Source organism: Idiotropiscis lumnitzeri, chromosome 3 (genome assembly GCF_059441095.1).
Source record: "Idiotropiscis lumnitzeri isolate Australia: NSW breed Sydney's pygmy pipehorse chromosome 3, RoL_Ilum_1.0, whole genome shotgun sequence".
Lineage (NCBI taxonomy): Eukaryota > Metazoa > Chordata > Actinopteri > Syngnathiformes > Syngnathidae > Idiotropiscis > Idiotropiscis lumnitzeri.
In genome coordinates, this window is record NC_142393.1 from 20,251,224 (window position 1) to 20,274,853 (window position 23,630).

A 23,630-nucleotide genomic window follows, 5' to 3' on the forward strand; every position below is an offset into this window, starting at 1 on the left:
AGGTGGCGTTGTTGACCTGTTAAGTGGTGTCTTTCATGCCCCTTTTTAGTTCCAATGGTAGCAGCAGTAAAATGTCACCCGCCCTTTGCCAGTGGTCTGAGGTCATGAACCACCCAGGACTCGTATGCTGTGTGCAGCAGACAACAGGCATTCCACTGGTTATTATGGTTAAGCCTGACACCTTCCTTATTCAAGAAATTAAAACTCTGCCAGCCAAAGCTAAGGTAAGTGCCACTCGAGCACATACATTGCTAATGGGTTAAATAGTATATTGATAGGTTGATGTCAGAATCAGTTTTCTGGCTTAGTACTATTTCCTAATGCTTCATTTCCTGCTTCTAGATTCAAGACATGGTAGCAATTCGACACATTGCCAGTAATGAGCAACAGCGCACGACCATGATTCTTCTATGCGAGGACGGAAGCCTGCGAATCTACATGGCCAATGTGGATAACTCCTCATACTGGCTCCAGCCCTCGCTACAACCCAGCTGTGGCATCAATATCATGAAGCCTGTCCGGAAACGCAAAGCTGCGGCAACCGGTGAGTTTGTCAATACCAAAGTAAAACATTCAAATTTAGTTGATAAATCCATGCGTAATAAAACAAGGTCATCATTAAACTTGTGATTGAATTGTGGGAACATCTTCATAATTTATTTACAGTTTTGTTTGGCGGTGTATTTTTTATTTATTTATTTATTTTTAATTCTGTGACATAGCGCCTTGGCTCAATAAAGTTTGGGAGACTGCTCTACAGTCCAATACATCCAAAATAACCACATTCATGTATACAGACACTATGGCACCCGTGAACATTTGATTTCTGCATATTTAGAGATAGGATTAGTCTGCTGTTTGCTATAATTTTGTTAAAAATTCTTTAGTACTTTTTTGCCAAATCCCTGCTGCGCCTTAGCGTCAATGTTGTTTTGATCGTTTTACTGGTGCTCTTTCTGTATGTAAAATTTTGTGGAGTTTCGTTTATTTCGTTTTTTTTGGGGTGATTAAAATCCTTTTCATGGGCCACTGCCTGAGTGTGCCAAAAGCTGCGTTTTTCCGAGGGCAGGACAGCATGATGAATCCCCTAAAAGTGAGCAAAGATGGCCGTCTTTCGGTGCGTGATGAAGAAAAAACTTACAATTACAGCAGCCTTCATGAACAATACTCATCCTAAATTAGCATCTGTACACTTGAAGATTGCTCCACCTCGTAGGTAAATTTGCAAGTGGCCCAAAAAGGACTGACAAAAATTATCAAAATAGAAGAGAAAAATAAGCCGTTTTTATCATGTCTAGATCTATGCCCTGTAGTTGCCACCATCCACTTGGTTGGATTGCATGAGAAACATTCATTGTGGTTGCATGTGCAGTTTCACTTCATGTAGTATATTAGAATAGAGGAAGCATTTTCTTTTTGTAAAATGTACAAAGTTACATCATGAGGCTCCCTTAAGAATTTAATGTGCATGTTCTGTTTTGTCTTTAGCGACTAGAACCTCCACTCAGGTGACATTCCCAGTAGACTTTTTCGAACACAACCAGCAGCTGACAGAAGTGGAGTTTGGAGGCAATGATTTGCTGCAGGTCTACAACGGACAGCAAATTAAACACAGGCTCAACTCTACGGGGATGTACGTGGCTAATACCAAGGTAGGCTCAGTGAGGTCAAGACAGTTAGCTTTGACGTAATCTTTCTTTCATCCTGTAAATAATGAAGATGCACAATTCTTTGCTTTGCACCCAGCCTGGGGGATTCACTGTGGAAGCAGTCAACAGCAACAGTTCAATGGTGATGACAGGCATGCGTGTACAGGTTGGCACTCAGGCCATTGAGAGGGCTCCCTCCTATGTGGAGGTCTTTGGTCGTACCATGCAGATAAATCTTACAAGGGCTCGTTGGTTTGACTTCCCCTTCACCAGAGAAGAGGCGCTACAGGCTGACAAGAAGCTGTCAATTTTCAGTAAGTGCATGACTTTTCTGCAAGTTCTCTTCTAACTTGCGAGTGGTTTAAAACAATTGGATGATTTATTTTTATTTTTTGTACCAAATGTGTAATTGGTTTATGTGCAGATTTACATGCTTCCTTTGTCCTGTCAGTTGGAGCCTCGGTTGACCCGGCTGGAGTCACCATGTTGGATTCAATCAAGATCTATGGAAAAACTAAAGAGCAGTTTGGTTGGCCTGAGGAACCACCAGAGGACTTCTCGTCCACATCTGTAAACAATGTCTGCAGTCCTAACCTTAACCAGGGCAATGGCACCTCTGATGGCGATGTCGTCACACCATCCACCACCAGTGGTACTGTGCTTGAGAGGTACAGCTTTCAACTCATTTTTTCACTTATTTTTTTAAACTCCAAAGTAAATGGAATTTATCTATTTCCTTTTTTGGCCTCCTTTTATCTAATTATCATACTGTGATATCTAGACTTAGAAAAGGCATGAACCTGTAACAATTTAAACAAGCTGAGCTGTAGCCATTTTTAATTGTGTATCAAATTCATGATGACAGGCCTAGTTGACTAAAGTATTTTTCTTGTATGGTATAGATTTGTCCAAAATACTCAGTTGTGATAAGTGTTAAATACGGTGTACGTTTTCAATTTGGTTTTCAATGAGTTTAACCTTTAATCTTGAGCTGTTTTAATTATTGGTGGCGGGGTTCTTCTTTGAGTAATTAGTGCATGGCTTACAGCAGTCATTTTTTTTTTTTGCATGCCTCATTTGTTTTTAGCAGAGTCATTTAATTTCACCTGTTTCTTTCTGTGATCCTCACACTTTTTTTGTTCTTTTTTTTTTTCTTTTGCTCCCAAATATACAATAAAAAGTTGTGAAACTGAGTCCTTATCCACCTTGGACCGGTTAGTAACAGCCCTTTCTCTGCTCGTTTTGTTGTGTTTTTGTGCATGTGTGCCTGTTAGTGTGTTCATGCCTGCAACTATGAAAATGCAGTGTACCATCTTTTTCTGACAACGTTCTTGCAGTGTGATATACATTTTGTAGTTTAGAGTAGTTTGATTTTTGCACTTACTCACTTTTTGGGCAAGCTCAAAACTAGCTGCGAAGCTGACTTTTACGTTTACTTGCAGGCTTGTGGTCAGTGCACTTGAAGCTCTGGAAAGCTGCTTTGCTGTTGGTTCCTCAAATGAAAAGGTACATCGATTAGGATTCGTAATGTTGTGTTATAGTAGCGAAACATTTGAATGAAACCTCGTCTGTCTTTAGGGTGCCTTTATAACCATTGACTTAATGCAGGAAAAGAACAAGGCTGCTGCACTGGAGCTGGCCACCCTACTTCTGTCAATGCCAACTCCAGCAGGTGTGCAGCAGCAGACGAAGGGACTTCTTGCCAGCCTCCACACCAGTCGAACTGCCTATCACAACCACAAGGTAGATCTAAAAAATACAGTCAAGGATAGTAGTAATATAGTTATGTATGTTATGTGAAAATAAAATGTTTCTTGTAACTGCTCGTTGATTGACATTTTACGAAAATTCAATTAATCCACTTGAGCTCCGTCCTCATCACATCAACAAAAATGTTGTGAAAAATGTTTTCCATTCCTATTTGTAATTAAGCAACAGCATTCTGCATTGGAGTATAAAACATACAATAATACATAAATAAAATATAAGGAAATGAACAGTTCATGGTGCGCCTCTTTGGTGTATGCACATTGGCCACACCTAGGGGGGCGGTATTACAAAGACGAGCAGCTATACATGAATTGGGTCGTAATATGTTCACTAAGCTGCAGTAATATTAATTGTTCCTCGTAGAGTATTAAGAATATATGCCTGAGATTATTATTTTTTTCTTTCTATATGGGTTTCTCCACTCTTTGTGTTTAAATGTATGCTGCTTAACGAGTTCACACGTTGATGTTGTTACTCACGTTATCAGGCATTTTCAATTTTATTCTCATTAAGGGAACAGACCTTGTTAGGGCAAGGTTATGTGCTTTTTAAATATACGAGATGTAATTTTCTTTGTTTTATGCTTCACAGAAAACTTGATCTCTGCATCGGCCCTGTGATTGAGAATCGCTGATATATCGGCGTGAAGGAGTAAGGTACTAATTGTTTTATCTGCTCCCCAGGACCAGTCCCTGCTGAGTAATGCAGTGCAGTGTTTGAACAGCTGCAGTCGCGAGGGCAAAGAACTAGACCCTGATGTCTTCCAGAGGCTTGTTATCACTGCCCGCTCCATTGCAATCATGAGGCCCAACAATTTGGTGCATTTCACAGAATCCAAGCTGCTTCAACTTGACTCTGGTGAGAGGCTATTAAATTGATGCTCCAATTATGCAAGTACTGTAAACTTATATGCAAAAAATGTCCTTGTTTTGGATTTATCCAGACACGACAGATGGGCAAAAAGATGTGGAAGGGGAAAGCCATAATTTCATTACTCAACTGATGAGTAACTTTTGGAAGCTACACTCTCTGAAACCCAAGAATGCCTTTCTTGCTCCTGCATGCCTGCCCGGTAAGTGCATCATTTACCCGTAAGGGGCGGCAAGTCATTTTTGTATTTGTTTTTTTTTTTTTTTTTTTAATCAAAGAGAAACCCAATGTATGGGTATCTTCTTCTCCCTCCAAAGGACTCACTCATGTGGAGGCAACAGTAAATGCCCTGGTGGACATCATCCATGCATACGGCACAAGTGAACTTGACTACATCAACGTGGCCTCGAAAATCTACATGCAAATGTTGCTCTGCCCTGTAAGTACATTAACATGCCAATAATCAATATTATTTGTAATTTAAATTGTACATTTATCCCTCAAGGCTATATGCTAGTGGGTCCTGTATTAATTCCCCCCTATGATGGTTGCCTATTTCAGGACACAGCAGTGAGCTTTGCTTGTAAGCAGGCACTGATCAGAGTGCTTCGACCACGAAATAAGCGTCGCCATGTTACCATCCCATCTCCCCCACGCTCAAACACACCGATAGGTATGGTTTCATAAGCTTTATACAGTGATTCTTGTATAGACTGTAAAATATTGTCCGTCAGAAAACATTTCAGTTTCTTAAGAACAGCTTGGTGTTTTCTTTATCAGGGGACAAAGATGATGACGACGATGATGACGCAGAAGACAAAATGCAGTCATCGGTGCTTACCGTTGGAGAGGAGGTCAGACCGGGTAGTCGGGAGCAGAATGAAGTGGATCATGGCGACTTTGAGATGGTGGTGAGAAAAAAAATTGCGATTATTTATTCTGATGTTTGTGTTTAACACAATTCACACCGCAAGAGCCTTAACAATCATTTGTTACAAATGTGCAGAGCATGGAAACATAGTTTAAATTATTTTAAACATGCATATACTGTCCAGAATATCTTGAATCCTCTAGCTCATAAATTACACAAGTAGGAATATGTTTGCTAGAAGGGAATTCTCAGCTAACCATGGATATTTTCATTATTCAGTCTGAATCAATGGTCCTGGAGACACCAGAGAATCTAAACAATGGAAATCCATCCCCCCTGGAAGCATTGCTTGCTGGAGCTGAGGGTTTCCCTCCCATGCTGGACATTCCCCCTGATGCCGATGATGAAACGATGGTAGAGCTTGCGATTGCTCTCAGCCTTCAGCAGGATCAACAAGGTCAGTAGGAAATAAAGATAGATTTTAATGTGTTTTAATTAGTTTTTCCAGTATTGTGCATATTCATGAGCATTAAATATGAAATATTTTAGGGAGTAGTAGCAGTGCCCTTGGCCTTCAGAGCCTTGGCCTATCTGGTCAAGCCCCAAGCTCCTCTTCACTGGACGCTGGCACACTGTCAGACACCACTGCATCAGGTGATAGGACGTCTTTTGTGCTTTGCACATATTACAATTCATAGATTGCTAAATGTTGCTTTAGGAGTTTTTGACTCAGTATTAGATGCCTTAGATTATGATTTAAGGAATGATGGCCCGAATGACTGCGTTATATTTGCTGTTACAGCTATTGCTATGATTTCAGCCCCGGCATCTGATGATGAGGGCAGTACTGCTGCGACTGATGGCTCCACACTGCGGACCTCCCCTGCTGAGCATGGCGGCAGTGTGGGCTCAGAGAGTGGAGGTTCTGCTATCGATTCTGTTGCAGGAGAGCACAGTGGTGGGTGATTGCAAGGGAGAACTACACGCATGTAATATATAAACTATACTTATTTTCAGAGATGGTAAAGATAATTGCACTCTATATTTAGTCAAAAATACAGGATAATGCAAAAACAGTCAATACTGATTGAAATTCTTCACTTATAAGGAAAAAAAATGCATATTCTAAAATGCACTTTAGTAGATAAGTTAAAGTATTTTCTTTTTCAAATAAAGGTAAAAAAGTAGGTCATCCAGTGACTGAAGGGTTGCAAGTTTGAGTCCCGGCTTCGACTATTTGACGTTGAAGTGTGTCGTTCCCAGTGAGCCGAGCAGTGTCTTGCATGGCATCAACTGCCCATTGTTGAACGAATGTGCGTTAATGTGAGCCTCTCTAAAGCTCTTTAGGCACCGTGTGGTGTGGATAAAGCTATATATAAGTGCACTCCAGTTACACAAAATTATTTTTCATTTAGTTGCATTTTACTGACAAGAAAAAAAGCTAGCTAGTTTTGACCCTGGCTGTTATGTCGTTAATGCAATGTGTTCCCATACTGTAGCTTAGTAAATAACGTTGAGGTGATCCATTTATCTTTATATGCCATCATCTGAAAAGGTAAAAAAAAAAAAAGCAGTACGAAGTACAGCTATCTGTTTTCGAATCTAAAGAGTAAATGTAAATACTAATCTCAAAATTAGATACCTGAAAAATCATATTAAATACATTCCCAATATATGCCTAATCAATGCCTAATATATGTTGGTTGGTTCCTTTTTACAGTGTCAGGGCGCAGCAGTGCTTATGGGGATACAACAGTGGAGGGCCACCCTGCAGGTCCAGGCAGTGTGAGCTCCAGCACTGGTGCGATCAGCACCACCACAGCACAGCAGGAAGGTGAAGGCTCAGAGGGAGAAGCAGAGACTGAGGGAGACATCCACAGAAGTAACAGGTCAGACCTGGACAATGTGGTCTGGGCTCTTTGTTGGTCAATTTATCTATTCTGGCAAAATGTAATTCTTACTTTTTGATTAGGCTTCACATGGTTCGTCTTATGTTACTGGAGCGCCTGCTGCAACACCTATCTCAGCTTCACAATGTTGGTGGCGTTCAAGCAATTCCTTACATGCAAGTTATCCTTATGCTGACCTCTGACCTCGACGGGGAGGATGAAAAAGATAAGGGTGCCTTGGATGATCTGCTTGCGCAACTTATTGCAGAACTTGGCATGCATAAGAAGGTAACCAAGGTCTCTTTATTAAGAATCATTTTATGTGCTTGTGTTGCTCAACCTACCTCTTTTCTCTATAGGATGTTTCAAAAAAGAATGATCGCTGTCCTATGAATGAAGTACACCTGGTCATCATGAGACTGCTCAGCGTCTTCATGTCTCGAACCAAATCTGGCTCCAAATCCTCCTCAGAGGTACATTACTGAAGAAGGGTTCTTACAAAAAAAAAACTGTGTACATTATAAAAATCTAAGCAAGTGTCACTAAAATGATCTAATCAAAAATTAGTGTCTGTGTGCGAACGTGGGTGTGTGCAGCATAGCATGACTTATTCAGTGCTATGATGCCACGAGTAGTTAACTAGTCACGATCAAAAATCCTAACAATGAATTTAATAATTGACGAGTCGTTTTAGTCTAAATAAAAATAATATTAAAAACCCAATTCAAGTGTCACATTACATCTCAAGTATTTTTTTTGTATTTACAGGTAGTTTAACACGTTGACTGCCATTGACGGCTAAAGACGTCAATTTATTTATTTTTTTTACTTGGCTGGTAGTGAATGAGTTAATAGTATTAGTGCAACTCTCTTGTTTCCATTTTAAAATGCACTAAACAATTTCAACAAAAAAACTTTAAGGCCACAGTATCACCTTCAATTTAAGTTGCTCTGTCATTTATACACCTGTCCAAAATGCGGGTACAAGCTGCAACCTTTTATTTACAGGTGATCCAATTAGTCGACCGATAGCGACTACTATTGCTAATTAGTTGTCTCGCAAAATAATCGTTTATGACAGCCCTAATAATTTCCCACAGCACACTAATGTCCCGCTGCTCAGTGGATTGGAATCAATGTAATTACTATTTGAGTTACTGTCATTATTTTTATTTTAATTTCCACCTTAATATATCATGTTTCTGTTAAGTAACTCACGCTGTTTGCTACTTTTATTTCTTCCAGTCATCCTCACTGATTTCCAATGCTACAGCGTCTGCCTTACTCAGCCTGGGTGCCATTGACTACTGTCTCCATGTGCTCAAATCCCTTCTGGAGTTCTGGAAGAGCCAGCAAGGCGAAGAAGAACCTGTGACCACGAGCCAGCTCCTTCGCCCACACACATCTTCCTCTCCCCCAGACATGAGCCCCTTTTTCCTTCGTCAATATGTCAAGGTATATACCCTGAAATCATGTTATGTCATGTCGTGTAGACTGGAGAGTAAACGTGCCAAGGACATTTAAAATTAACTGTGTTGCTCTTTCCATCAGGGACATGCTGCCGATGTGTTTGAAGCCTATTCGCAGCTGCTCACTGAAATGGTCCTCCGGCTGCCATATCAGATCAAAAAGATTGCTGACACCAACCCACGTATTCCACCTCCTGTCTTTGACCATTCTTGGTTCTACTATTTGTCTGAAGTAAGAGTTTGGGATACTCATGTTTGTCATTTTATATTTCATAAAATCGTTTAAAAAAAATCTATATCTAAATGTCTCCGCAGTATTTGATGATCCAACAGACGCCATTCGTCAGGAGGCAAGTTAGGAAGCTGTTGCTGTTTATCTGCGGCTCCAAGGAAAAATATCGTCAATTACGGGATCTGCACACTCTCGATTCTCACGTGCGCAGCATCAAAAAGCTTCTTGAGGAACAGGGCATCTTCCTCCGGGCAGGCATTGTTACAGCTTCATCAGGCTCAGCTCTGCAGTATGATACTCTCATCAACCTGGTGAGTGTGATTTGGTGAATTCTGAGTGCATTTATTAAATGGTTTTGGAGCTTTGCAATATGTCATTGTCACATTCTGGTGTGAGCTTTGCTTCTGTCAATGCAGATGGAACACCTGAAAGCTTGTGCTGAAATCGCCACTCAGAGGACAATCAACTGGCAGAAGTTCTGTATGAAAGATGACTGTAAGTAGATTTCCTATTCCAGTTTTTATAAATGCAACAGAAATTGTGTCAGTAGCATTGTGACCCTCTCCTCTCTCATGTATCTTTTTTTTCCTTCTCTCCAGCTGTGTTGTACTTCCTGCTTCAGGTCAGCTTCCTAGTAGACGAGGGTGTTTCGCCAGTCCTTTTGCAGTTGCTCTCGTGTGCGCTGTGTGGCAGTAAGGTACTGGCCAACTCCTCCTCCTTCTCAGGGGGTTCTAGCAGCGGACAGGGAGGAACTTCTCAAACTTCTCAGAGCAAGTCTTCTAGTAAAAAGAGCAAAAAAGAGGAAAAAGAGAAGGATAAAGAGGGTAAGGCAATGACATAAGCTTTGTTTTGTAGAGATACTTGCTTTAGCAGCAGTTGATGTTTGATTTTATTGAATGATTGAATGGTTTTTTCCCCATGTTCTGATCATAGGGGATGGAGCTGGCAGCCAGGAGGATCAGTTGTGCATGGCTCTGGTCAGTCAGCTCAATAAGTTTGCAGACAAGGAGACACTCATCCAGTTTTTGCGCTGCTTCCTGCTTGAGTCCAACTCATCAGCAGTGCGCTGGCAAGCCCACTGCTTGGCATTACATATCTACAGGTAGTTTAAAAAATACCTTTTTACATTTATGTTAAGTTAAGCCCACGCTCATGCCATTTTTTTTAATAAAACCATATTCAAGCATAGAAGATACAAGAGTTGAATTGCTGCTAAAACCATCACATCTGACTGAATATGACATAATAATCTCCCTGTATATGGGTTTCTCACTAGGAACTCAAGTAAATCACAGCAGGAGTTGTTGCTGGAGCTCACATGGGCCATCTGGCCAGAGCTCCCAGCATATGGCCGCAAAGCTGCACAGTTTGTCGACCTTCTCGGGTATTTCTCACTCAAGACTCCGCAGACCGAGAAAAAAGTAAATAAGACTTTAGTATCTATTTTTTGTCTTCTTAGGTAAAGACATTCGTGATGGTACTGTAATGTAATTGGAGTGAAGTTGATTTTGTACTTTTACAATTGTTAGGAACTTGGTTTCCCGAATAAGCACTAACTGCACAGGACATTGAAGCTGATTATTCATGCACACCATTATTGTTTCCTCTTCTTTCAGCTGAAGGAGTATTCCCAGAAGGCTGTGGAAATCCTGCGAACGCAGAACCATATCCTGACAAATCACCCAAACTCCAACATCTACAAGTACGCTTAGTGAACCATGCTTTCTTGGAAACGAGTGTGGTGCAGATTTGTGGACATTCATTTTTGCCTTATGTTATAGCACTCTGTCAGGTTTGGTGGAGTTTGATGGCTTTTATCTGGAAAGTGACCCTTGCTTGGTCTGTAATAATCCAGAGGTTCCGTTTTCGGTATGTATAGCAATACTTAGTCGACTTGGAAACTATTATTCGTAAATGTTCTTAACAATATTTTTCCTGTTTTCCCTCAAGAATATCAAGCTGTCATCAATCAAAGTGGACACCCGCTACACCACCACACAACAGGTTGTCAAGCTTATCGGCAGCCATACCATTAGCAAAGTTACTGTTAAGATCGGGGATCTGAAACGCACCAAAATGGTCCGCACCATCAACCTCTACTATAACAACAGGACTGTGCAAGCGATTGTGGAGCTGAAGAACAAGTGTGTTTCTACTTTGTATTTGTTTGATGCTATGCTGTCTTACTGCCCACTGAGCCGCGATGCAAAAAAGTCACTCTTAAATGTGCTCTGTCATTTTTAGGCCTGCTCGCTGGCATAAAGCCAAGAAAGTACAACTGACCCCAGGTCAAACGGAAGTGAAAATTGACCTTCCCTTACCCATTGTCGCGTCCAACCTCATGATTGAGTTTTCTGACTTCTATGAGAACTATCAAGCTTCCACTGAGACGCTGCAGTGTCCACGCTGTAGCGCCTCTGTGCCTGCCAATCCTGGAGTGTGTGGCAACTGCGGGGAGAATGTCTATCAGTGCCACAAGTGCAGGTGAGTAGCGCACTTCCTCTGAGATTCTAATAGTATCTACTAAACGACTAGAAATGAGTACATTACATTTAAACATGTTGCCGTGTTTCATTTTTCCAATCAGATCTATCAACTACGATGAAAAGGACCCTTTTCTGTGCAATGCCTGTGGTTTCTGCAAATATGCCAGATTTGACTTCATGCTCTATGCCAAACCATGCTGTGCTGTGGATCCTATTGAGAATGAAGAAGACAGGAAAAAAGTCAGCAGTCACTTATTCATACTCTACAACTTTATTTAAGGACCTTTTGCTGAGAAGTTTATTTGCTTCTTTTGAACGAATATATGACCAAGCATTTTAAAACTTGTTTTTTTCCTTCTAGGCTGTGACAAACATCAACACCCTTCTGGAAAAAGCTGATCGTGTATACCACCAGCTGATGGGTCACAGGCCCCAGCTGGAGAGCCTTTTGTCTAAAGTCAATGAGGCTGCACCGGAAAAGCCACAGGTAAGGCTTGGAGTGTATTAGATGTTGTAGAATTTCCTACCTTGGGTGACACTATTAATATAATTTTTCCAAAAATTACTGCAGGATGACACAGGTGCTGCTGCAGGTCTTGGTACATCTTCTGCCAATGTGAACAGATACATTCAGCAGCTGGCTCAGGAATACAGTGGAGACTGCAAAACATCATTTGATGAACTCTCCAAGATTATACAGGTTGGAGACAAAGTACCTGTGGCCTCCCCACATGCTGAAACATTTTCATCAGTATCTCTCTGCTTCTCTGCTATCTGGTGTTTCGTTCATTTTCATAGAAAGTGCTTGCATCTCGCAAAGAGCTCCTTGAGTATGATCTGCAGCAGCGTGAGGCAGCCACCAAGTCCTCCCGAAGCAGCAGCAGCCACCAGCCGACCTTCACGGCCAGCCAGTACCGCGCCCTCTCTGTGCTGGGCTGCGGCCACACTTCCTCCAACAAGTGTTACGGCTGTGCCTCAGCAGTCACAGGTCACTGTATCACGCTACTGCGTGCGCTGGCCACCAACCCAGCCCTGCGGCAGATCCTCGTCCTTCAGGGGCTCATCCGTGAGCTTTTTGAGTACAACTTGCGACGAGGTACTGCGGCCATGCGGGAGGAAGTACGCCAGCTTATCTGTCTTCTTACCAGGTATGGCGCTGCTCGAGATCCTATTGTAGTTAAATGCTACAGGTTTTCAGTGCACTACCCTTAACCTGCCTAATGCTTGTTTGATGAAACAATATGAACTGCATTGTATTTGTACATTTTGTAGTAGTTCTGCTTTTCAAGTAATTTGTTTTACGTTATTGCTTTTCAGAGATCACCCAGAAGCTACTCAGCAGATGAATGACCTTATTATTGCAAAGGTTTCGGCAGCCCTCAAAGGTCACTGGGCAAATCCTGACCTGGTATGTCTGCGTCCATCTACTCGTTCAAACCACTGTCTTACTATGCTTATGTCTTAAGTGTATTGAAGCAGTGACACATTTATCTCTGCATGAAAGCTAGTAGGCAGTGTCTATTTGACAATTATATATTATATTATATTATATATATTTTTTATTTGATTTTTTTTTTACATCAGGTCAGTAATCTGCAGTATGAAATGCTGCTGTTAACTGACTCAATTTCAAAAGAGGGAGGATGCTGGGAGTTACGGCTACGCTGCGGTAAGTGGCTGTGTCATTTTGAAGCATCAACGAATGCATTTGAGTACCATTTATGCGTAAATATTAGGTAAATGGCCCACCTGCCTTGCAGTCTTTGTGTTGTCCATGTTATTTATACAATTTCTAATCTAAACTGTCTGAATCAATGTTTATTTTTCCTGCAGCCCTTAGCCTGTTCCTCATGTCAGTTAATATTAAGACACCTGTCGTGGTGGAGAACATCACACTCATGTGCCTGAAAATCCTGCAGAAGCTAATCAAACCCCCTGCTCCCACAAGCAAGAAGAACAAGGTGAATATTTAGTAATCATGCTGAGACTTTGCATTTGCCTTAGGGTCAATGAAAATGTGCTGATTAGTTTAATGGTAGACGATTGTCTCAAAAGATTATGTTGAACCAAATACAAAACTCACCGTTTGCAACATTAGCATTATGGTGAATTGCACTGTGTTAAAAATCATTTAAAAGTATGCTAACTCTTGGAGTACTCTTTGATCACACCGAACCTACTATCCATCTTTTAAAGGATGCTGCTACTGAATCCCTGACCACCGTTCGGCCCTACAGTAATGAAATCCACGCTCAGGCCCAAATGTGGCTCAAGAAGGATCCCAAAGCTTCATATGAGGCCTGGAAAAAATGCCTCCCTGCCAGATGTAAGTGTTGTCCAGACAAATAGCAAACCTGTCAATGTAGCTGAGTACTCATATTTGACGTCAACACCCGACAGGCCATGAGATGGTAACAAAACCACAGGGAAAGGGTGAACTGCGGAAGCAATATTTGATGGAGAAGTATGTGTGGAAATGGAAGCAATTCATGAGGTCCAGAAGAGGTGAAATCCTTTTCCCTCGCCTGCTCAGGCTGAGCCACAACAATTGGCTGCGGCAGGTAAGTAAAGCTGTACAAATGATCTCGCGAGATTGAGAAATCCACCCGTATTAGAAATCAGTTGACATAAGTGCTTGTCTTCCTGCAGGTCCTTTTCACGCCTGCTACTCAGGCAGCCAGACAGGCCGCTTGCACAATTGTGGAGGCTCTCACAACAATCCCCAGCCGCAAACAACAAGTCTTGGGCCTGCTCACTAGGTAAGACACTTGCATATGCTGTTAAATTATGGTCAACATAGGTAAAATTACTATGGAATGGGATTCAAGTTAACTGTACTCTCAAAAGTCTTATGTACAACAGGAAAGTCCTGTGTAGTGTGACTATGTTTTTTGTGTGTCGTCAGTTATCTGGATGAGCTGAGTTTGGCTGGCGAGTGTGCAGCAGAGTACCTTGGTCTCTACCAAAAGCTCATCAAACCAACTCATTGGAAGGTTTACCTGGCTGCACGAGGAGTCCTTCCCTACATTGGCAATCTCATCACCAAGGTAAAGCATGATTTAGGAATGTTCTATATGTTCTCTAAAATCAACATTCAGAAATGGTTTAAACTGATATTGTTAGCCCATTGTAAAATTTGAATAAAAGCGTGTGTTGTGCAATTATTTCAATGTGGTGTGTGCAATTGCCTGCCACAGGAAATAGCCAACCTGCTGGCCCTGGAGGAGGCAACGTTGAGCACAGACTTGCAGCAAGGCTATGCCCTCAAAAGTTTCACTGGTATGCAGTCTTGAAGCAAATGATAGCAAACACTTGAAGTGTTCTGATATTTGATCAAATCATGTCATTATGACAGGATTACTATCGTCATTTGTGGAGGTGGAATCCATTAAGCGGCATTTTAAGAGCCGGCTGGTTGGCACGGTGCTGAATGGTTATCTGTGTCTGAGGAAACTGGTAGTGCAGCGCACCAAGCTCATAGACGAGACTCAGGACATGTTGTTGGAGATGCTCGAGGACATGACCACAGGTCAGCTGAAGTGAAATCTTAACTACTGATTTTAAAGACTTTAGCAGAGTCTTGTTGTCATTATTGTTTTCCACAGTTGACATGATGTACAATGAATTTTGAACATTTTGCGATCTTCCTAGGTACCGAGTCTGAAACAAAGGCTTTCATGGCGGTGTGCATAGAGACTGCCAAGAGATACAATTTGGATGACTACAGAACACCTGTGTTCATTTTTGAGAGACTGTGTAGCATCATTTATCCTGTAAGTTAGCTTTATCCCAGATTTATTTCACTTGGAGAAATATCTTACAAAATAATTACTTTACAACCTGTGTAAATGTAAATCTTATTTACGTCACCTTTTTTCTTTTAAGGAGGAGAACGAGGTGACAGAGTTCTTTGTGACCCTGGAAAAAGATCCTCAGCAAGAGGATTTCCTTCAAGGTCGCATGCCAGGAAACCCTTACAGCAGCAACGAGCCTGGCATCGGCCCCCTTATGAGGGATATTAAGAACAAGATCTGCCAAGACTGCGACCTGGTGGCACTCCTTGAAGATGATAGTGGCATGGAGGTAAAATGAATCAGTACTTTGATTACCATTTCAATGTCTTTCACTTAACGCCTCAATTCCTATTGTCAACAAGCTAATTCATTGCACGAAACACATTCTGTCTTTTTGTTTTCCTCAGCTTCTGGTGAACAACAAAATCATTAGCTTGGATTTGTCTGTTGCTGAAGTCTACAAGAAGGTGTGGTGCCCAACAAATGAGGTAAAGTTACAACATGTAACCGATAGCAATGACAATAATGACTGAGCCTTTCAGAGCTTCTTGGAAATGGTGTAGATGGTCATCAAGTTAACATTGCCCTTGCTTTTACAAGGGTGAGCCGATGAGAATCATTTATCGAATGAGAGGTCTGCTGGGAGATGCAACAGAGGAGTTCATCGAGTCGCTGGACTCGACCACAGGTTCTATTACTCGTCTATTACAGTCTCCCACACAATTTAGACTATATTGTCAAGTCTGCCAGTCTTTCCTACTCATCTTCATCAAATCCTTTTATTCATGCTTGAACAATTAATCAGTCTATGGAATCTCGTCTCGTCATCACGTACATAAAATGTCTCTCCCTCCACTTTGTCCAGATGAGGAGGAGGATGATGAAGAGGTGTACAAAATGGCAGGAGTCATGGCACAGTGTGGCGGACTGGAGTGTATGCTCAATCGGCTGTCAGGAATCAAAGATTTTAAACAGGGACGTCATCTGCTCACGGTAAGCCGCCATTATGCTAAATCACCGATTATGTGTAAGTTTTTTTTTTCTTTCGCAAATTAACAATTGAACAAGATGAGTTGGTGTTGGTTTAATGCTGGTGTGCAACAGTACACAATTAACGTATAAAACCACTTGAACAATGCAGTTTTTGGTAACTCAAGAGGTGGGATTCTTTTTTTTTTTATTTGAAAAGTAGTTGCTTCAGAGATACAAGGATTCTGCCAACAGTGACGGTATTCGTGTGAATGAAGAAAGTTTGTATTCCTAATTCAAAGCTGATGTATATCTCCTTTAGGTTTTACTGAAGTTGTTCAGTTATTGCGTAAAAGTGAAAATAAACCGACAGCAGCTAGTCAAACCAGAGATGAACACGCTCAACGTCATGCTCGGAACGCTAAACCTGGTAAGGGACTTTTGTTCTTGTATGGTGGTTTATCTCGCACACATGTTGAGGATCAACATTCATCTCTTCCCTTCCTTTTCTCTCTTAGGCTTTAGTGGCGGAACAGGAGAGTAAGGACAGTGGAGGGGCCTCTATAGCAGAGCAAGTTCTGAGCATCATGGAGATCATTCTGGACGAAGCTAATGCAGAGATTTCTGAGGACAAGGTAGGTACCAAAGAAGCGTTATGAACACTTAAGGAGCACAGACCACCAACAAGCCCAAATAGGACTAGGAGAGGCTTGCCCCAAACAGAAATCCACTCTGATAGAAACCCTAACCTCCTTTCAATGAGTTAAAAATAATCTTTATAATCAGTGTCATTGCTTTTCTAGGGCAACTTGTTGCTGACTGGCGACAAGGATCAGCTTGTCATGTTGCTGGACCAGATCAACACTCCATTTGTGCGCTCCAACCCCAGCGTGCTGCAGGGTCTGCTTCGCATCATCCCATACTTGTCGTTTGGCGAACTGGAGAAGATGAGGATCTTGGTCGAGCGCTTTAAGCCATGTTGCAGCTTTGACAAGTGGGTATCACTGTGGTGTTCTCAAACGTACTGACCTGTCCTCACAATGTCTTAATGCTGTGCTTCCACTACATATAGTACATTGAAACTTTTTTGCCCCCTTGCAGGTACGACGAGGAACACAGTGCTGATGACAAAGTGTTCCTGGATTGCTTCTGTAAAATCGCTGCTGGAATAAAAAATAACAGTAATGGCCATCAGCTGAAAGATCTTATTCTGCAAAAAGGAATCACACAGAATGCACTGGATTACATGAAGAAACATATCCCAAATGCCAAAAAGTATGAGCCTTGTTAATCTTCCATGAGTTTGATAAAGCTATAAAAATTTAATGCACTGGCTAAAGTTTCATCTTATTTTTCTTGTCAGTCTGGATGCCGACATCTGGAAGAAGTTCCTCTCTCGCCCTGCACTACCCTTCATTCTAAGATTGCTCCGCGGTTTGGCTACTCAGCATCCCCCCACACAGGTAGTAAATATTCTAATGAAATGTAGTGCATACTATTTAATAATAAACTCAGGATTAAGATCATGAATTGGAAAAAACCCAAAAACATTTGACCTTTTTTCTGTCCAGGTGCTGATAGGCACTGATTCAATTACCAACCTGCACAAGCTGGAGCAGGTCTCGAGCGATGAAGGCATTGGTACGCTTGCAGAGAACCTTCTGGAAGCCTTGAGGGAGCACAGTGACGTCAATCTGAAGATTGAAGCGGCGCGCAGGGAGACCAGAGCTGAGAAGAAGCGTATGGCCATGGCTATGAGACAGAAGGCTCTGGGAACACTGGGCATGACGGTGCACTCATTTTCACACAACTGTGTTTTTTTTTCTTTTTTTAATTTCTGACACCAACAATTTTGACAAGTAACATATATGTGTGTATTTACCTTTTAGACCAATGAGAAGGGTCAAGTGGTGACCAAGACGTCACTGTTGAAACAGATGGAGGAGCTGATAGAGGAGCCAGGCTTAACATGTTGTATTTGTAGAGAAGGTTACAAATTCCAGGTACAACATTGCACGTGTCCTTATCTCTGTTTCAATGAGGTACAGCAACTTAACTGGTATGGTTTTGCTTCTAGCCCACCAAGGTCCTGGGTATTTACACGTTCACAAAGCGGGTGTCATTAGAAGAATTTGAGAACAAGCCTCGCAAGCAGCAGGGCTACAGCACTGTGTCGCACTTTAACATTGTCCACTACGACTGCCATCTGGCAGCTGTCAGGTAGAAATGACTTCACTTTTTAAGAACGTATTAATCGCTGTGGGTTTAAGATTTTTTTTTTCTCTAATTCCTTATTTCCCGGACCTCCATTGCAGGTTGGCCCGTGGTCGAGAAGAGTGGGAAAGCGCCGCTCTCCAGAACGCCAACACCAAGTGCAATGGACTGCTTCCTGTTTGGGGGCCGCATGTGCCAGAATCGGCGTTTGCTACATGCTTAGCGCGGTAAAAACATGCAACAGCATACAATCATAAAATGTCCTCCCTAGATATACAGTATATCTAATCCTTGATGCCAAAACATGGGAGAGAACCTGTCGTCGCTCCCCTAACTGGTCCCAATTTAGATTTGTCTTTTTATTAGCTAGAACCGCCCAAAAAATCTGCGCAAAGACGACTGATAGGAAATTACAGCTCTGAAGGCTGATCTGATTTTTAACTCTTGTTTTTCTGTGCCACACAGACATAACACATATCTGCAAGAGTGCACAGGCCAGCGCGAGCCCACGTACCAACTCAACATCCATGACACCAAACTGCTGTTCCTTCGCTTTGCTACTGAACAATCATTCAGCGTGGACACAGGAGGAGGAGGCCGAGAGAGCAACATCCATCTCATCCCCTACATCATCCACACTGTGCTCTATGTGCTCAACACGTATGTACTGCAAGGGATCAAATCAAGCTCGACACTTTATCGCCCTGGCCGTCTCGAATAGGCAAAAATTGATTAGAACCAGCATATTAGAATATAAAAACACATTCAAAATAAGTTAGTGAGTGCAGATTTTGAGTAAAATTTGATGAGTAAAAATGCATTCATCCAAAGCCCACAGTAGACCGATGAGTCTTCAACCTTGATTTGAAAGAATTTAGACTCTCTGTGCATCTGAAGTTTTCTAATAGTTTGTTCCAGCTATATGATGCATAGATACTGAAGGCTCAAATCCATGTTTAGATTTAACTTTAGGAACATAGAACTGACCTGCACCAGATGGCCTGAGCTGCCTGAATGGTTCATATTGGATTAAAAGGTCTCAGATTTATTTTGGCACTTAACCATTCAAAGCAAGAGAATTGGATCATTTTGAAGTCTATTCTCTTAAAGGCAGTATAGAGACGTGGCCCGCTCGCTTGGTCTGAGTGAGGACTCAAACAGCAGAATTCTGGAAAAGCTGCAGTTGTCAAATTTGGACTTTTTAGGCAGACCAGACAATATACTGGTGCATTAATTGCGACCAGTTTCTCAAAGTCCTGCAGGGACACCAATCCTTGAATGTCACAAATAATTTTGTTGGGATTGTATTTACGTTTTTTTAAAATTCAACATCATTGAGTCCACCTAGATTCCTGACCTGGTCTCTGAGGTTTTTAACTAATGAGCCAAGAGCAGCATGGTTATTTTACAACGTTCCTCCTTAGGTCCAAAAACAATTACTACCGTTTTTCTTGTCTATTTAACTGCAGAAAAGGTTGGGACATCCACTCAGTTATGTTTCATTTACCCATTGCTTGTTAGGGACTATGGTCACTTAGGGACATTGACATTGTGCATGGTTGTGGTAATCAATTTTATTATTTTGCATTATCTGAGAAAGTGGAAGCGTGGTACATGTAATAATCAAAAGAGGTCCCAGGATTGAGCCTCGGGAGACGCCTCATGTCATTTTGGTCTGCTCTGTATTTGTCAATGTCTGAGCCAAAGTCTGAAAATTGAGCGCCTGTGACCTACACAATTGATTACAAATCATCATCTATCGGACCACTGGCACAGCGTGCAAGAAAGTTTACACCAAAGACTGCTGCTCATACAGTATATTGGTATCCCTTTCGCACCTGCAGGACACGGGCTACTTCCCGAGAGGAGAAAAACCTGCAAAGTTTCCAGGAGCAGCCATGCGATAAATGGGTGGAGAGTTCGTATGAGGTAGAGGGGCCGCACTACTACACCGTCCTGGCCATGCACATCATGCCGCCCGAAAGCTGGAAGGCCTCCCGGATTTACTTCCTCCGGAGACTCCTGATCAACGCACACGCCCGCAAGGTGTCGGCGAGCAGCGCCAACAAGTACGGCCCAATTGTGAATGCTTAAGATTAGCTTTTTTTTTTATTCCACGCACATGCGAGTTGGAATGAGCTCCCCCTCATCTTTGCTCTCCTTCCTTCCCTTTCTCAGGCTGACAGATAAAGCACCAAAGGAATATGCAGTCTATCGCTCCCCCCTTCTCTTCTGGGGCCTGGTGGATCTAGTCTATGACATGTTCAGGGTAATGTCCGTAAACTTCAACTGGTGCCTTGACTTGTGAGTAATTTGTTCCACGACCATGCTTGAAACGCAAATCTACTTTCCCCATTGAAATGAATGGAAGAACATGAATCAAGAAGGAAATATATTTTGGGACTTCATAACTGAGTCTCAGTAAGAATAACCAAATACAGATTAAGTGCACCCAAAAACAAAGCTAAAAATGACAAATGATTCCGCTTACAAATCGAGAAAGTTATGTTAGCTACATTTACACAATTAACATACCACTTAATAGAAAAACAACACTTCCTGTATTGGGCTCTTATTCTGAAAGCAGACCACTTCCAGTAGCATAGGTTGCTTAGTGGTCGGCTGCACACAAAATTGACCAAAAAAAAAAGAAAAAATCACATAAAACACTCTGACGCATTTTGCCGTAAAAACAAATGGCTAATGCTAGCAAGGCACTTTTTCATAAAGCTGTTTAGTTGGGCCGCCAGCAAGTCAAGGTACCACTGTATTTTGCTTTTTGGCCGCACCAAGCACGCTGACTTTTTCTTTCTTTTGCCACTGCAGAAAGTTCCCACCAGCAACACGGAGGGCGGCTGGTCCTTCTCGCTTGCCGAATATGTGCGTCATAATGACATGCCCATCTACGAGGCCTCAGAGCGTGTGCTCAGGGCTTTCCAAGATGAACTCATGCCCGCCGAATCCTTGGCAGAGTTCTTTGATGTTGTAGGTCAGTATGCACATGGATGACAAAGCGATGCAATGATTAAAAAGTTGAATGATGTAACAACCTAATTTGGATCAGCTGCAAAAAAAATTCTCATTTGAATTATTAATTATATTAATTAATACAAGAGGCCTCATGTTGAAAAGATTGATCAAAATCAAAAAGGTTGAAAACTGACCATACGTGGACGTGTTTCAGGTCTCCTCTCCGAAATCCCTGATCCAGACCTCTTCCTGCAAGATTTGTTGAACTCTTTGCCCTGACGGGTAGTATGATTCACCTGCGCACCAATTCCCAATCCAAACCGCATCGCAACCACATTTGGGACAGCCACCAAATAAACACTTTTCCTTTTTGTGCACAGTGTATACGCCATGCTTGGTCCTGAACCCCAACGCCCTCTATGACATGAATTGAACCTTAAGCAGAATCTTATGTGTAATCTTCTAATACACCATGATGTGTTGAGCACACAACTAATTCCACACAAAGCGAACACAGATGATGAGGCGCTGCAAGGTCGGGCCAGCAGTTGGAGATCGGTCCCACGACACGATGAGAGCAGCATTCAATTTTATCCTGTTTTGCTTTCGTTTCCTATTTAAGATTTTGGTCGGCGTGTTTTAAAATGGCAGAGAACGCCTCACATGCTCGTGATTTAATCTGTCCTCCTTTGGTCGTTGTGTATGGTTCTAACTGGAATTTGAGTGAACGATGACATTTTTTGTTTGTGTATGCGCAAGGTTTGTTTTATCAATTTGGCAAGCAACAGCAAGAAGAAAAAAAAAAGTATTGATGAGTAAGTTTTATTTTCATCCTTGACACTATGCCTTGGTCACCTTAACCTATTGTCAAGAGTTTATCTGTTGCAGTGATATTTTAGACCTGTTGCAATACATAATAAAGCAGATGTATGTTATATCCCTAAACACCTTTTTTTTGTTTGTTTTCACTTGAAGGGTTCTACATTGAATTTTTTTTAATGTGTGCGCCAATGAAAGTTGTCCCACCCCCCCCCAAAAAAGAGCTGGCCCTATAGCTGCTCTTTGTGGCCAGCAAGGTGCAGCGTTGTTTTGCGGTCACCAACCTTGAGCAAAAGTTGTGGTGTTTGCCAACTGAATGCATGGTGTGGACTTGACTCACTTAATTGTTCATTCGCCCGCTGCTACAGTTGTTCAAATGTTGCTGAATGTCTGCTTTTTGAATTAGCCCTATGATTAATAAAGTTGATATAAGGTTAGGATGAGTTGTTTGAAATTCTTTGCCAACACTTTTGTTGTGACATAGCCAGCAGGATGTGTACTGACACCATGACACCCAGTCCTATGTTTTAGGAGTGCAATTTATTTTTTTACAATGTAATCCTTATACCAGGGGTGGACAAACTTTTTGATTGGCGGGCCACAATGGGTTCTAAAATTTGACAGATGGGCCGGACCAGGAGCAGATGGAGTGTTTTGGTAACGTCATCTCATCTGAGAAAAAAAATACATTTAATTTTAAATGAAAGTGAACAAAAGCATTACAACAAAATAGATGTCTTTGACACACCACAGTATTTAGAAAATAAAATGTTAACAAGGTTTATTCGTTTAAATTTTTTCCAAGTTTGCCAGGCCGGATGAAAACGTTGGATGTGCCGCATTTGGCCCCCGGGCCATAGTTTGCCCGCACCTGCCTCACGCCCACCTCAAATATGCTCCTGATAATTGACATGTCAAGATAATCGTGCTGCAACAATGCAGTTATGTCTGTTAGCACCCTTTACTGGGAAAAATATTGTATACGAATACTCTTTCACATTGTGTTAACTAAAATTTGAGTATAAAATTTAAATTATGGGACTATAGGCCAGATGACATTTTTAGCGGTACGGACCAGGAAAGAAGTCCAAAATGAAAAGTCTATGCAAATCATGAATTTAACTTTTTTGCAGGTGTTTTGGGAGTTGTTTCTTCACCGCTACCAACTAACACCCAGAAGAGATGCTGTGAATGTTTGTCCGCTAAATGGGCGTCTGTCAGTGGGTGATGGTCTGAGAGGTCCGTCAGTACTTGACCCAGTCCGTCTTTTTTTTTTTTTTTTTTTAAATCTTCATTTCTGTATGCATTGGTCAATAAAATGTGATCTGTTCTTCATTTAAGTCACAACAATAAACAGTTTGCTCCAACTAATGCAACACAAACGAATCGCTTCCATGTTTTTATTGGACACAGCAGGTATACACTCACTTCACAACAAGCAGTTTGGCTGATAGCGAACACGTCTTCAAAAAAGAGGCTTCAGGCTATTGAATGCCACTCCCAGTAAAGGTTTGCTTTCAAACTAAACAAAATAATGAGAATTACACATTGTGTAGGTATTTAAAACAACCTTTGCGTTCGTTTAGCGTAATGCTAACAAACAACGCAAATCGCCATAAGAGGGTCAA

At 41.7% G+C, this 23,630-nt stretch overlaps 1 protein-coding gene across 8 annotated transcripts in view; it reads left to right on the forward strand.

Moving 5' to 3' along the window:
* ubr4 (ubiquitin protein ligase E3 component n-recognin 4) overlaps positions 1-22,439 on the forward strand; it is a 46,877-nt gene extending 24,438 nt beyond the window's left edge. For 4 of the 8 annotated variants that reach the window (XM_088289379.1, XM_088289384.1, XM_088289382.1 and 1 more), the window contains 62 exons: positions 50-224; positions 343-544; positions 1,489-1,652; positions 1,747-1,963; positions 2,101-2,317; positions 2,831-2,863; positions 3,092-3,155; positions 3,228-3,392; positions 4,103-4,277; positions 4,363-4,491; positions 4,607-4,728; positions 4,851-4,962; positions 5,070-5,200; positions 5,440-5,617; positions 5,710-5,814; positions 5,981-6,118; positions 6,881-7,049; positions 7,133-7,337; positions 7,409-7,522; positions 8,295-8,504; positions 8,601-8,750; positions 8,834-9,061; positions 9,167-9,245; positions 9,350-9,574; positions 9,684-9,852; positions 10,027-10,171; positions 10,367-10,452; positions 10,532-10,619; positions 10,701-10,894; positions 10,995-11,234; positions 11,338-11,476; positions 11,598-11,723; positions 11,808-11,936; positions 12,035-12,384; positions 12,554-12,644; positions 12,821-12,905; positions 13,070-13,197; positions 13,433-13,562; positions 13,637-13,797; positions 13,886-13,995; positions 14,142-14,283; positions 14,434-14,515; positions 14,592-14,765; positions 14,888-15,009; positions 15,122-15,319; positions 15,438-15,518; positions 15,631-15,718; positions 15,896-16,023; positions 16,322-16,429; positions 16,518-16,634; positions 16,803-16,993; positions 17,101-17,274; positions 17,363-17,462; positions 17,571-17,789; positions 17,889-18,002; positions 18,077-18,219; positions 18,315-18,440; positions 18,679-18,873; positions 20,058-20,282; positions 20,392-20,482; positions 21,040-21,202; positions 21,398-22,439. In XM_088289379.1, coding sequence (XP_088145505.1) covers positions 50-224; positions 343-544; positions 1,489-1,652; positions 1,747-1,963; positions 2,101-2,317; positions 2,831-2,863; positions 3,092-3,155; positions 3,228-3,392; positions 4,103-4,277; positions 4,363-4,491; positions 4,607-4,728; positions 4,851-4,962; positions 5,070-5,200; positions 5,440-5,617; positions 5,710-5,814; positions 5,981-6,118; positions 6,881-7,049; positions 7,133-7,337; positions 7,409-7,522; positions 8,295-8,504; positions 8,601-8,750; positions 8,834-9,061; positions 9,167-9,245; positions 9,350-9,574; positions 9,684-9,852; positions 10,027-10,171; positions 10,367-10,452; positions 10,532-10,619; positions 10,701-10,894; positions 10,995-11,234; positions 11,338-11,476; positions 11,598-11,723; positions 11,808-11,936; positions 12,035-12,384; positions 12,554-12,644; positions 12,821-12,905; positions 13,070-13,197; positions 13,433-13,562; positions 13,637-13,797; positions 13,886-13,995; positions 14,142-14,283; positions 14,434-14,515; positions 14,592-14,765; positions 14,888-15,009; positions 15,122-15,319; positions 15,438-15,518; positions 15,631-15,718; positions 15,896-16,023; positions 16,322-16,429; positions 16,518-16,634; positions 16,803-16,993; positions 17,101-17,274; positions 17,363-17,462; positions 17,571-17,789; positions 17,889-18,002; positions 18,077-18,219; positions 18,315-18,440; positions 18,679-18,873; positions 20,058-20,282; positions 20,392-20,482; positions 21,040-21,202; positions 21,398-21,462 — 9,124 coding nt within the window. In that variant the 3' untranslated portion in view covers positions 21,463-22,439. The remainder of the gene's footprint in view (positions 1-49; positions 225-342; positions 545-1,488; positions 1,653-1,746; positions 1,964-2,100; positions 2,318-2,830; positions 2,864-3,091; positions 3,156-3,227; positions 3,393-4,102; positions 4,278-4,362; positions 4,492-4,606; positions 4,729-4,850; positions 4,963-5,069; positions 5,201-5,439; positions 5,618-5,709; positions 5,815-5,980; positions 6,119-6,880; positions 7,050-7,132; positions 7,338-7,408; positions 7,523-8,294; positions 8,505-8,600; positions 8,751-8,833; positions 9,062-9,166; positions 9,246-9,349; positions 9,575-9,683; positions 9,853-10,026; positions 10,172-10,366; positions 10,453-10,531; positions 10,620-10,700; positions 10,895-10,994; positions 11,235-11,337; positions 11,477-11,597; positions 11,724-11,807; positions 11,937-12,034; positions 12,385-12,553; positions 12,645-12,820; positions 12,906-13,069; positions 13,198-13,432; positions 13,563-13,636; positions 13,798-13,885; positions 13,996-14,141; positions 14,284-14,433; positions 14,516-14,591; positions 14,766-14,887; positions 15,010-15,121; positions 15,320-15,437; positions 15,519-15,630; positions 15,719-15,895; positions 16,024-16,321; positions 16,430-16,517; positions 16,635-16,802; positions 16,994-17,100; positions 17,275-17,362; positions 17,463-17,570; positions 17,790-17,888; positions 18,003-18,076; positions 18,220-18,314; positions 18,441-18,678; positions 18,874-20,057; positions 20,283-20,391; positions 20,483-21,039; positions 21,203-21,397) is intronic. The other 4 variants (XM_088289385.1, XM_088289387.1, XM_088289380.1 and 1 more) reach the window with 3 other exon arrangements.
* The last annotated feature ends 1,191 nt before the right edge of the window (positions 22,440-23,630 follow it).